Source organism: Lontra canadensis, unplaced genomic scaffold (genome assembly GCF_010015895.1).
Source record: "Lontra canadensis isolate GAN:19392208 unplaced genomic scaffold, GSC_riverotter_1.0 scaffold41, whole genome shotgun sequence".
In the NCBI taxonomy this organism is placed as follows: Eukaryota; Metazoa; Chordata; class Mammalia; order Carnivora; family Mustelidae; genus Lontra; species Lontra canadensis.
Window position 1 is genome coordinate 768,334 of NW_022631035.1, and position 13,513 is coordinate 781,846.

The 13,513-nt window shown below is 59.9% G+C and overlaps 1 protein-coding gene across 1 annotated transcript in view; it reads left to right on the forward strand.

Annotated features, from left to right (window-relative positions):
• The first annotated feature begins 977 nt into the window (after window positions 1–977).
• The window catches only part of CCDC57 (coiled-coil domain containing 57), a 52,635-nt gene continuing 40,099 nt past the window's right edge, over window positions 978–13,513 (forward strand). The window contains 6 exon segments of the mRNA XM_032870337.1: window positions 978–1,389; window positions 1,893–1,994; window positions 3,629–3,737; window positions 10,057–10,158; window positions 11,301–11,458; window positions 11,569–11,643. Of these exon segments, the coding sequence (XP_032726228.1) occupies window positions 986–1,389; window positions 1,893–1,994; window positions 3,629–3,737; window positions 10,057–10,158; window positions 11,301–11,458; window positions 11,569–11,643 (950 nt within the window). The 5' untranslated portion in view covers window positions 978–985.

A 13,513-nucleotide genomic window follows, 5' to 3' on the forward strand; every position in this document is an offset into this window, starting at 1 on the left:
TTTCTTCTTCTTACAAAAGACCCACTTCACGTGAATCAGACATTTTAGATTCTTTGGGATGACAGTGATATCCAAATGTGCCTGCCGGATGCCCGACTCATATGCCCCCAGCCCTTCTGGGACGGTGCTCTCAGAGAAGCGCTGTGGCTGCCCCTGGAGCGTCTGCCCCCAGGATGACCGTGGCCCTTGGGCCCAGCCTGCCTGCCGTCTGGGCTTGCTGTGTGGCCTTGGGCCCGTTTGCGCAGGTCAGGGCCCGGAGCACCACATGGTTTTATATGTCAGAAGCCACCCCTTGTCTGCCAGGTGAGGGGACGTGCCCAGGCCACGTGGTCTCTGGCGCGCCTGGCGCCCTTGCTTGCCGCCCCCCGTGCACACTCCCGCGGCCCATCCTTGGCAGACACGCAGGAGCAAGAAGCATTCAGACACTTGTTAGCAGTTTGGCAAAGTAGTTTTATGCTGTTGAGTCAAATAATTTAGAAATTGGGCTTGTGTTTGTATTCTAATTTTATTTTCCTTTACTACTTTATTTTGCTGTTTTAGGAAAGTATCAGTCCTCGGTGGATTGGAGATCAAGAGGCAAGGAAGCGGCTCGTGAGTGCTGAATCTCTTGGACACCGAGGCGGGTGCCGCGTGGGGCCGGCGGCTCTCGGAGGCTGGCGGGCTCCAGCGCTCGCTCACATCCTTCGTGGCCACGTTTTCTCATCCCTTCGAGAGCCTGTTCTGAAGGACCCAGCACTTGTCGGTGAGCCCGCGGTTTCCTGTCTTTCCTTCCTCCGCTGCCGGGTGAGGACAGGCTAAACAGAGCCCTCAAGGTCTCGCCCTGGGGGCCCCCCCTGCGGCTCTCAGAACGCGTGACCAGACAGGGTGCCCCCACTTGGTGACAGCAATGCCGAGGACGGGGACCTGGGGCGGGTGTTGCAGAAGGACAGCCAGAGCCCCTAACTGCGGGCCCGCTGCCCACCTTCCCCCTGCTGCAGCCGCGCCGATGCTGCCGCCCACGGAGCAGGCCCTGAGCCAGCTGCTGGCCCGCAAGGAGGAGGAGTGGCGAGCGCTGCAGGCCCAGCGTGGCCGGCTGCAGGAGGCGGCGCTGCAGGAGGCACACAGCCGGCTGCACCAGGCGCAGGGGGAGCTGCGGAGCCTGCGGGAGGACTTTGTCCACAACCTGCGGGTGCTGGAGGAGCGGGACCGCGAGCTGGAGCGCTACGACGTGGCCTTCACCCGGGCCCAGGGGCTGGAGGAGGCGCAGCGGGCGGAGGTGAGCGAGCTCAGGGTGGAGGCGGCCCGGCTGCGGCAGGCGCTGGCCCGCGAGGCCCGGTGGCGGGAGGACCTGCTGCAGCAGCACCGGCTGACGCTGCAGGAGCACCGGCGGGAGCTGGAGCGTGCGCACAGGTGAGGCAGGGCAGCCGCGGGCGGCGGGGGCGGCGGGGGCACAGGGAGGGGCTCCCAGGCAGGGCTTTTCTCCACGAAGTCCGAACCCGTAGCATTTCCACGAAGATACCCGAGCCCACGGCTGTCCGAATCATGCAAAACGGCTGTTCGTCCCCAAGCTCAGGGCGCTGTGGTGAGGCAGGCCCGCCAAGAACCTGAGGCTCGGGTCCGAGGGTCCTGTTGGGTCCCCCGATGGGACGGCTGCCCTCGTGTCACACGCGCCCTCCTCGGTGATGAGAGAGAACATGGGCTTCATTTAAACTGTCCTGCTGTCCTTGCCCCCATCTCCGCGTGTGTGTTCGTGATGTCATGTTAACTGTCGGGGTGTGTCCCTCTGGTGTGTGTGTGCACGTGCGTGAGCGTGTCTGTGCATCTGCGCATGTGAGCGCACGTGAGCACAGACGTCGGAGCGGCGGGTGGAGTCCTGCACTTAGAGCGGGATCCTGAGGTTTCGTGTTGTCAAGGTGCACTTCGAAACGCTGGTGGGCGGTGTCGCCGGCGACCGTGGTCCTGTGGACGACGCTGTTTCCTGAGGGCGGCCCGGTGAAGGGAGAAGCAGCTGAGGGGTGTGTTGGGTTCTCCCAGGAGGGCTCACTTTTGTGCCTACGTGGACGCGGCCTGCAGCAGCTTGGGGCAGTTGCCATCCACGGGGGCGGCTTTTCTTCGCGTCCTGCACTGTTCTACAACATCCTTCTTCTTCTTCTTTTTTAAAGATTTTATTTATTTATTTGACAGAGATCACAAGTAGGCAGAGAGGCAGGCAGAGAGAGAGGAGGAAGCAGGCTCCCCACTGAGCAGAGAGCCCGATGCAGGGCTCGATCCCAGGACCCTGAGACCATGACCTGAGCTGAAGGCAGAGGCTTAACCCGCTGACCACACAGGTGCCCCTGCCACATCCTTCTAAATGGCTACCCAGCCCCGTCCTGGGTTTGCAGGGCCTGCTGGCGTGGCGCCGCTCCGTGGCTGGAGCCTTCCTGTGGTGGGCCGGGCACACGCTGGGGTGGCCTGGTGGGCGCAGGACCAGCCCGGCTCTGAGCCTCCGCCCCGCCGGCCTGGCCTGTAAGAGTGTGCGGGCCCAGCTCCCGGGTCCCAGGTGCCGCCGTCCTCAGGAAGCCTGGAGGCCCGAGCTCTTCGTGGTGCCAGTCCAATGCCGGGCAGCCTGTTGCTCCTGGGAGCAGTGTGGCTGGCGGCGTTCACCCCCCATGCCACCCTCCCAGGGCGCAGGGAAGTCAGGTACAGAGCTGAGCTAAGGTCAGCGTCGCCTGGAGCAGGGACGGGGCTCCGTGACCTTCCCCCACAGGAGGGGTGTTGGCATCCTGGCCGCTCCCCAGCTCCACTGTTCACCCCCCGCCCCCGCTGAGATGCACGTGGCGGGTCCGAAGCAGGTGCTCGAGGTGCTGGGGCACGTGGGCCAGCTTGCCCTCCTGGGGATACTGGTTTTCGTCCTCACAGCTGCGTTGGAGAGACCTTAAAGGGCTCTACGTCATTCTCATCAAGTGTCTTCTCACGTCATTTGCCCCCCTTTCTACTTTTCCCTAATCTGAGACCTTTCCAACTGTTATTTCTTCAAGTACGCATCAGCCCTCCTCTTTGTCCTCCCGTGCTGGGGCTCAGTGGCATGAGCTTTCGGCTTCTGTGACTGTCCCACAGCTCCCTAAGGCCCTGCTCCTGGTTTTCAGTCTGTTTCTGTCATTTGCCGGGGCTGTTTCTGTTGTTCTGGCTTCAAGTTCATGGACTCTTGGGTCTGTCACGTTGACATGTTGGTCCTGCTGTTGGGCTCACCCTGGTTGAGTCTTATGCTGGTTGTCGCACTTCCTAGTTCTCAACTTCCGTTTGATTCTTTGTAAATTTTCCTTTGCCGAGAGTTCCTAATTTTTTTTATTTAAGAGTGCACCAAAGTTTTACATAATGGCTGCTTTAAAACCCTTGTTGGAAAAGCTCAGTGTCTGTGTCTTGGTGTTAGCATGTGCTGACTGCCTTTTCCCGTTTGGGTGGGGACCTTCCTGCTTTCAGTGTGACCCGTGACTTGGGCTTGTGTCCTGGGCACTTTGGGAATTACCTTGGGAGACTCTGGACCCCATTTCAGGCTCCTCGGCAGACAGGCGCCTGTGTGATGTAGCACTCAGGTCCCACTGAAGCCTCCTGAGGGCCCATCCTGCAGACGCATCTGACTCGTCTTCATACCGCCCTGCTTGCACAGTGACAAGAACGGCGAGATGCACCAGCAGCGGCAACAGTACGAAAGCCTGAACCGGCAGCTGGAGAGAAAGCTCGCGGAGCTCGATGGCGAGCTAGCTCTGCAGAGGCAGGTAGGACGCTCTGGCGTCGCCCCTCTCAGGTGCCCGCCCTGCCCGCCACTTGGAAACCGAGTTGTTGAGGAGAAGACGGCCTTCTTGTTAACTGTGCGGTGTCCCTGGGATCAAAGTTGAGCTACTGGAGCAGGTGTCCATTCTGGGGTGGCCTGGAGGGAGACAGTGGGCGTCTAAACCTCTGTCTCTAGAAACTCCCTCAATGTTCTCTCTCCTCACGAGGGGTCCATGTTTTCTACCTTATTTATTTCAGGAGAAAGTATTGAAAATCAAAATTTGAGTTACTTACTGTAGAAAAGAGCTGTCCTGGGTGTCTGTGTAGACGCGTCGGCCTACAGGCAGTGCCTAACCTGTCTCCAGAGGTCCCCGGACCCTGAGACTCGGCCTGCACTTGTGACGGACGTGGGCGTGTGGGGTGTGGTCGAAGGGTACCGCTCACATTTGTGGCCGAGTCCACATGTGGGGGAGCCATGTGAGTGCGGGGCGAGGCAACAGGGCCCCCTTGGCTCCTTCGAGCGCGTGCCGAGCTTGTGTCCTCCGTAGCAGCTGCAGCGTTTGTGGAAACTGCCTCTGGGGAGCTCCCCATGCCGCTCACAGCAGAGACACAGTGTCGATCCGAATTTCCCAGATGGGGGCCGAGCCCAGAGGCATGAAGTGACCTGCCCGAGATGCTCTCAGTAAATGGCAGAGACGGAATCGGGAGTCCAGTGTGTAGGCTCTGAGCCGCTGTTAACCCGGCCCTGCGTCGCCATTGTCGGGGAGCAAGAGCGCCATCCCCTCGGAGGTCCTTCTAGCTGGGCTTAGAGTTGGATCGCTGTGAGGCAGGCGAGCGGGAGAACGTCAGATGTACTAGGTGCGTGTTCGGGGAGTCCACCTGTGGAAACACCAGAGTTGGGCAGAGTGAGGTCTGTATGTCAGTCGGAACCGCGGAGAAGGGGCGGGAGCTGGCACTTGAGAGGGAAGGCAGGCCTCTCGGGGCAGTGAGGATTGCCAGCGTGGGGCAGGAGGATGTTGGTTCTGCCCGGAGTGCACTGCTGGCTCCATCGGTAGAGCGTGGAACTCTTAGTCTAAGGGTCATGAGTTCGAGCCCCATGCCGGACATAGACGTTATTTAAAAAACATACACGTATCTAGACGTGTGTGCGTGCGTGTGTGTGTGTGTAGAAGAGAAAAAGATGTTTGCTCCCCCACACAGATGGGCCACTCAGAAAACGTTTGTCTCCACTAACGACCCTTATTCTGGGAAACACGCCCAGTTTAGATCGTTCTGTGGTTAAGAACAGGACAGTTTCTCTGGAGCCTGCGGGATCTCAAGCGCCTTCAGCTCAGAACAGCCCGTGTGCTGGAGTGGCACCTTCTGGGGGCCTCCTGAACCTTTTCCCGTCTCCTCCCATCATAGTTTTAGACTCCTGCTCACGACACGGGGGGAAGGACTCATCCGGAAGTCAGCCTGCGCTGTGTCCTGTTTCTGCCTGTTCTCACAGCACTGAACCCCGGGCTTGTTCCCTATCTCTTGGTGACTGTGCCGTGGGGCAGATCGGATGGTGTGCCTGGCCGTGCTGGCTCTGCTCCAGGTGCTGGGGCAGCAATTACGGACAGACCTGTCCTGCCGGTGGACTGGGGCCCGGCTGCCTGGCCTGCTGCCCCGTGGTGCCATGTCAGCCCCTGAGACAGAACCGTGTCTCCTGAGAGGCCTTGTGCAGGTCAGGGTGGAAAGACCCCAGGGACATGACTGTCCTTTGACCATAGGCGAGGAGGCCGAGGCCCTGCAGACAGCCCTTTCCTTTCCCTTGGGAAGCCCCACATTCATTCTCGGGTTGCTGCGACTGCTCAGAGCACCCTGACAGCTCCTGAAATCTGCAGGGGACTTCTAGACTTTTCCAGAACTAATGAGTCTCGTCCGTTATGGGCAGCTTGGCCTTTTGGGAACAGCCCCAGTTGGCAGGGCACTAAGTGGGGTCTGAGCAGCAGGGTGACCACCGGACCCTTACGGCTTGCTGGGTAGCACAGGTTTCCTCAGGCAGCACTGGGGTCACTCCTGCAGGAACGTCAGAAGGGCCCCAGGCAACCAGGGTCTCAGTGACCCTCAGGGGCAGCAGTGACCTCCGGGGAATTGGGGTGGCTGGGCCAGACCTCTGCGGGGCTTCCCAGGCTGTCCACACTCAGTCTTTGCTGTGACTCGGGCTGGTTCCAGCTTCGAGCCCCTGCATCTGTCGAGGAACCCCTCACAGCCATGGGGGACGTTGCTTTTCGTGGTAGCCCTGCCTCTGGGAGGACAGAGACTCTCCGGCTTTGCTGGTCTACCCGAAGTGGCTGCTGGAAACATGGGTGGCACTTGTCCGGCATGGTTCTGGAGCAGGGTGAGCCCACGCTGGTTCTTGGGGCACAGCCTGCCCTTGCTTGAGCTCCGCTGCCCGCGTCTTGCTCTTTCAGTGACTGAACGAGGCTCCTGTGTGCTCCCCGACTTCCTGCTCTCCTTGGGCTGGTTTCCTGTCTCTTGTTTCTGAAGCTCTGGTGTCCATGATTGACTTGTCAGAAGGAGAGTTGATTCAATGGTGATAGTGATTTTTTTCTTGAAAAATGAAATTTAAGGTGATGAGAACAGAGTCATCTGTTTGGCTCTTAGCGTACCTGTGAGTTGTAGGCTGTGGGGTTAAGGGAAGCTTTCTTCTGTATCGGTAGAAGCCACTGACAGAGAAATGGGATGATTGATTTCTTCATTCATTTAACAAATATTTTTTTAAATTTTTTTAGATTTTATTTATTTATTTGACAGACAGAGATCACAAGTAGGCAGAGAGGCAGGCAGAGAGAGAGGGGGGGAAGCAGGCTCCCCGCTGAGCAGAGAGCCCGATGTGGGGCTCGATCCCAGGACCCTGAGATCATGACCTGAGCCAAAGGCTCAGGCGCCCCTAACAAATATTTTTTGAACGTGGACCATGTGCTAGGCATCCTCCCAGGCCCTGGAGTTAGAGTGTAGGCACCCGGACCTGCCTGCTCTGGGTGCGAGCTGGTCCTCCAGGGGTCACAGTGGACACTGACCAGCACGGTCTCTAGTGCAGCACCCCAGGGTGTCCCCAGCATGACACAGTAGGGCAGGGTGGGCAGGAGGGGGAGTTGTGACAGAAGCTTGCTAGTGGTCAGGGAGTGGTGGGTACCCTCATGCTTGGAGCTCCTGGGCAGGTGCTCAAGGTCAGGCATCGGAGGGGCAGGCAGCCACGTAGGGCTCACAGGAGGTGGTGTTGTGCTGTCGGGCTGCGTGGGAGGTGGTTGCTGGCCTTCCATGTGGAAGTGTTGGGTAAGAGGGGACTTTGCACGTTGGGGAGGTCATGAAGTACAGAGCTGGGAGCCTGGGACATCACCAAAGGGCAGGTGTTAAACAGAGGAGCCCCGAGCAGAGCCTTCAGCGAGAGGACGGGAGGTGAGGGCCCATGGGCGACGTCTGTCGTTGCGAGAGCCATGCGCTGCCTGCTCTCTGGCCTCCTTCAGACAGTGTCGTGGGGTCAGTGCGCTGTCCTTTCTCTTGCTGGCCGGGAGCGCGCTATGTGGCCGCGCCAGCCGGCTGCCCATTCACCTGCAGACCAACGGCTCAGACACTTGGGTCATTTCCAGTTCAAGGCCATTTTGAATGAAGTTGCTGTGGACATTCTTGGCAGGTCTCCATTCATTTGGGTAAATAACTTGGGAGCAGAGTTTCTGGGTTCTGTGCTAGGGGCACGTTTTACTTGGTAAAAAACTGTCAAACCGTGTTCCTAGACATTTGTACCGTCTCGTGTTCCCACCAGCACCCGCAGTGGCTGGCGTTCTGCTCTGTGTCCCTGTAAGGACGGCGTTGTCCGTCTTTCCCATTTCAGCCATTTTATAGGCTGGGTCGTGCTCTTTGTCTCATTGTGGTTTTAGCCTGTCCCCGATGGTCAGTGTGTAAGCATCTTTTCTTTTCTTTTTTTCTTTTCCTTTTAAAGATTTCATTTATTTGTTTGACAGAGATCACAAGCAGGCAGAGAGAGGAGGGGGGAAGCAGTCTCCCCGCTGAGCAGAGAGCCCGATGCGGGGCTCGATCCCAGGACCCTGAGATCATGACCTGAGCTGAAGGCAGAGGCTTAACCCACTGAGCCACCCAGGCGCCCCCGTAAGCATCTTTTCATGTGCTCATTGGCCATTAAGCTATTTTTTGGGGGGAAGTGTCCGTTCACTTTCTCTGCCCTTCTCACAAGGTAGATGATCTGTCTTCATGGTACTGGTGTGTAAGAGTGCCGGTGGGCTCCAGAAACAGGTCCTTGCGCACGTGTGTTAGGCCATCTTCCGTCCTTGGCCCGGCCTTTTCCTTTCCTCAGTGGGATCATAGGAACAGCAGGTGATTTAATTTGGTGACGTTCCAGTGAGCATTTTCTTGCTGGGTTCTCGAATAGCAGGTGAGGCAAGACACATTGAGAATCGCCGGCTGCATAGGAAAGAAGCCAAGAGTTCAAGGGAAAACGGCCCTGAAAGAATGATGATTCCTGGGTCGGTGACCCTGAAGCCCCCCAACTGTGTGTCTATTTCTGGGGCGAGGTGGCAGGTGTGCCCATGCTGGCCTCCGGTGTCCGCGCCGGTCTAGTCGTCGCAGGCGAGCTGGCGATCCCGTGACCCCCTGCTCTCGCCACAGGTGGGAACTCGAGCCTGTCTGCACTGGGGTGGGGGCAGGGCCAGCCTCGCCTCGTGCTGCCGTGGTTTGCAGGCTTTCGGGGGGCGTCGCGGGGTCTTCCTGGGCCTCCAGAGATGAGTGCTGCCTCCATAACCCAAGAACAGGGTGCTAGGAGGATGGGCTGGTCACAAAACAAGGAAGAATTTGGACAATTAAAAGTATATTTAAAGAAACAAATTCAGAATGTAGATAAGAAAGGACATCTAGGAGAAATTTAAGAGATGCGGAGGATAAATCAGGATGTTCAATTCAGCAATCGCGTTCTAGAAACATGCAGTGGAAACCAGGAAGGGGTCGACTTTGGAGGAAATGGCCTGGTCACTTCTCAGGGCGGGGACTTCAGAGCGAAAGGCCGGCAGAGGCTGGAGCGATACTGGGAGATGTTGCAGAGACCTCCCGGGGACTCACGGGAGGGGAGGAGAGCGGACGGCTGTGAGGTGTGAGCGCGGGGCCCTCGGGTCCGCACATACAGGGGCAGGGGGAGCACCTGCAGAGACCAGGCTTAGCGGGCCTCTCCTGGAAGTTACTGGAGCGTGCTCTGCAGCCTGGCCAGTGGCCAAGGGCTCAGCCCTCAGCTGCCTCCGTTCCCTTCGGAGTTCAGAACAGTGGGAACCAGGTGATGGGAGCGGAGATGGGGGCCTGAGCCGAGCAGACTCCCTGGCGTACCCAGGGTTGAGTAGCCCCAGCCTCAGAGTCCCAGAGTGCCCTGCAGGAGCCAGTGGGCCGGGGCCAGGCCAGAGCTGAGCTTCCAGACCCCTGTGAGGCCGCATGGGGCGTGGGGGGCGGCAGAGGCTCCTCCCACCCGGAAGAAGCCACAGAGAACAGGCAGCGCAGGGAGCGCATGGGGGTGGGAGGGTGAAGCACGGCGGGAGGGTCGGCTGGGCGGTGGTCCGGGGAGAAGCCAGGCCACAGTGAGGAGGCTGACGCCCCTGGAGGGGCCGCACCCCAGGAGAGAGGGTCACGCTGCCCACGGGATGGTGCGAAGGGATATGAGGGCACAGGATGACCAAAAAGAGAGAGGTGGGGGGAGGTCGGAGGGCAACCCAAACTCCAGGAGAAACCGGGGGCGATCAGGTGTGGGCTGTGGTCCCTGTCCCCGGTGGGTGACGCTGAGTGCTCTCATGGTCACAGTGACCTACTGGGTAGATTCAGCCTGGGGGTGAAACTCTGGAGACTGCCTGCTCTCTGAGCCGTGGTCAGCATCCTGGGGGGAGTGGGATGGGGCTCCTGGCAGGGAGATGGCGCGGAGACGGGTGGGGAGCCGTGGCGTGGCCTGGACACCCAGCTGGAACCGGCCGGAATCAGCCGGAAAGCTCCCACGCGTGGGCAGGGTGAGCAGGCCCAGGGGCCTCTGTCGCAGGTCCCCAGCAGGTCCTCATCTGTGTGTGCCTGGCAGACAGGCCTGGCGGCTCCGTGGACGCCCAGCAGATACTCCCGGCAGCCCGGGGACAATCCCTCGAGGCGCTCGGACGCTGCAAGAGCCCCTGGAGGTTTACACGGACGTGACTCGTGTGGCACCTCTGCCTCTAGGGACCTCAGTGTCCTGCCGGCTTCGGGCCCGCTCACTGGGTCCTCGTTGTGGGAGCTTCTCTGCTGCTGATGGCCTCCTCTCACCGCCAGCCCCTTCTGTTTCAGGAGCTGCTGCTGGAATTCAAGTCAGAAATGCAGAAGCGGGAGCGCGGGTTCCGCCTACAGGCCGACAGCATGAGCAGCGTGGTCTTGACTCATGAGCTCAAGGTGGGGGACGGCCTTTGGTCGATGACCGCTCCCTCCCCAGACATCCAGTGCCGCTGCTGGGCCGCAGGAAGGCGGGCTTCACACAGAGGCCTCCCTTGCTGTAATGGGGTCAGGGGTTATGCCCACCGTGGTGCCTGCTACATGGCCCTTCTCCTGAGGGAGAGGAGGGCTGGTGCCAGGCTCTGGTTTCCCCGGCCTTGGGGAAGGGAGCCCCCTCCCAGGATAAAGTGCTCCCCGACCCCATCCAGATAGCCTGTCACTGGTGTGTCCTCTGTGAGCACTGGGAACATGCCTCTGGGGAGGTGCTGCTCGTCCCCCACTGACAGCGGAGGAGGCCAGGCAGGTGGTCAGGGCCTGTGTGCAGCCTGTGCACCCGGCCGCAGTGAGCAGCGTGTACGTCTGAACTTTAGCGCGGACACAGGGCCAGCTTTGAGGAAGTGGGAGGCTGTGCGGGACGAGGAAGCAGGGGAGGACTCCTGGCCTGGCACCGCCCCACCTCCTCACCCCCAGGGTTGCAGCCGCTTTGCGCCCAGCAGGTGTCTGTAGGAGCAACCCCGCCCCCTGGGTCAGGGAGGGCCCCTCCCACAGGCCTCCGGCCTCCCCACAATGCTACAGTCCCAGGGCAGTGCTGGGCCAGCCAGAGGGCCCGGGAACGCTGGCCAGTTCCCGTGACTGGCGTGGGCCGGGCAGCTCCCAGCCCGCCCTCACATCCTGGCAGGGACACCAGTGCTCCACATCTTCTCAGGCCCCGTCTGGCCCCGTGCATCAGTGCACCTGACTGCGCTCCTGGAGGAGCCCTGCAGCGACCTTCAGGAGGCCTTGGGGACCTGTGAGAGCCAGTGGGGAGAGGGCCAGTGGGACCGCAGGGCCGTGTCCTGAGCTCCACAGTGGGATGGGCCCTGCCCCACCTCCCTCTGCCCGCGGGGCCAGACCCCTGCACACCTGCCCCGGAGGGCAGGGCAGATGCCACGCACCAGCGATGAGGGCACGGCAGCCCTTACGGGGACCGCAGTTCTCCCAGAAAGCTTGTTTGAGAACCGAGCCGCTGCCGTGCCACGCCTGCGGTACGCGGCTCTGTGTTGTTTCTTCCTCACCGCTCGGTTCCAGGCCCAGCCTCTTCCTGGATTCTTCATCTCTTGAAGGTGAAAGTGTTGAATGAGGAGCTGGTGGCTGTGAAGGAGGCAGCCGCCCAGGCCGCGGAGTTGCTGCGGCGTGCGGAGGCCGCCGGCGCGGGGCTGGAGGACGAGCTGCGGCGCAGGGACCGGGAGCTCAGGGACGTGGCCGCCGCCAAGGACGCCCGGTGCGCAGCTGCGCCTGCCTGCCCCTGCCTGCTGGAGCCGGGGGCTTCCGCCGGTCGGCCGCCTTGGGGGCCCTCATCCGCTTTTCCCAGTGACACCTCCTCCTTTTTAGGATAAAGGACTTAGAGGACAGACTGAACTGTGTGCAGCTCTCCAGGAAGAAAGAAGAGGAGGTGGCCAGGAGGAAGTGAGTGCTCCTGGCCCCCAGCCTGGCCGCGAGGGGTTAGGGCCAGGCCGAGCTCCCACCAGCCGCAGGCCGTCTGGCCTTTGAACTCCCTGCGTTGGGTCTGCTTCCATGCTCTGTTCGGGATTTCCCGCGTGTAGTTAGGCTTTTTAGTCTTTTAAAAACTTTTTATTTAAAGATTTTCCCAAGGTTTTATTTTTAAGTAATCTCTACACCCAACGTGGGGCTTTAAGTCAGGACCCCGAGACCTAGAGGTGCACCCTCCACTGGCTGAGCCAGTGGGCACCCTGGTGTTTTGAGACTTTGAAACATAAATGCTTTATTAACCAGGGGGTGCCCGGCTGGCCCCGTCAGTTAAGCATGTGACTCTTGATTTCGTCCGAGGTCATGATCTTGGGGTCGTGAGATCGAGCCCCACATCAGGCTGGCGCTGGGCGTGGAGCCTGCTTGGGACTCCCTCTGCCCCTCCCCCAGTCTCAGCGCAGGCACCAGCCGTCTCAAAAAAAAACAGTTTTATGAATCAGTTCGTTAGTTTCAGACCAGAGCAACAAAGGTTACTTTGGTGATAGTCGCCTTTCATTTCTACATTATCCTGGCAAAGCGCTCCTGCTCTCCTGTCTGTACCTTCCCCAGGACCCCCTTCCTGCAGAGATGCTCATCTCATCCCTCAGGACCGGCCGCACGCCCTGCGCTGCGGTGTCGGGACGCCCAGCCTGTAGCCGGCACGGCCCCCCTCAGGCGGGGACCCTGAGAGAGCCCGTGGTGGCCCGTTCCGGCTGAGGCGTGCAAGGCCCGCAGGATGAAGGGGGCTAAGTGAGGGCACAAGGCACACTCCTGGGGGCGGGCGGGCATGTGGGAGCACGTGCCCTTGGGAGCAGCCCTGGCCTGGGGTTAGGTGGGCCCCTGAGAGCCCCGGGGCAGGGGGTGGGCAGTGTGCACCGTTCGACCTGCCACAGGAGTCGCCCACTTCCTTTTCTGGAAAGCACCAGGCTGTAGGTAAGCAGGTGTAGGTAAGCACCAAGCTGTAGGTATGGCTGTGAGGCTACGTGGTCCCGGGAACGGTGGAGGGTGGTGGAGTGTGGGCCGTCTGGGGCATTTCTGGGTTTTCTGGCTGTGATGTTTGTGTGGTGTGCACACCCTGAGGAGAAGAGCTTTACAGTCTGTCTACGGCCTTTTCACCCGTAGTCAGGCCAGAGCTGGGAGCTGCCTTCTGGGCCACTGTGCAGACGCCATCGGCCCGTGCTCGCCTCGGCCAGGCTGGCTTGCAGGAGCGGGGGCGGACGTGGTGTCTGTGCCCCTGCCAGGGACACGCGGGCACCACGGACACAGCATGATGGGGTCCGGCTCAGACCCACACGGGCCGGTGGCGACAGACAGCGTTCCTCTTCATGCCCACAGCTGGGGCCTTTTTCCTTTTAAGTTCATTTATTTCAGTAATGTTTGCATCCCACGTGGGGCTTGAATTCACGACCCCAAGATCAAGAGCCACGCGCCACTGACAACAGCCATGAACTGAAGTAGTCGCGGATGAGCACCGTTTTAGCACATTGTAAATACTGACATTTAGAAGCAAAACTGCTCAGGGATGTCTGGCTGGCTCCGTTGGAGCACATGACTCTGGTTCTCGGGGCTGTGAGTTTAAGCCTCACATTCGGTGCGGAGATTACTTTAAAATCTCTTTAAAAAAAAAAGCAAAGAAAAGAAGTAAAACTGGTCACTCTTTTTTAAAACATCGATTTATTTTAGAGAGCGAGTGAGCATGCACATATGAGGGGGAGGGGCAGAGGGAGAAAATTTCAAGCAGGCTCCCTGATGCAGCGCTCCATCCTAGGACCCTGGGGTCATGAGCTGAGCCGAAATCAGGAATCTGATT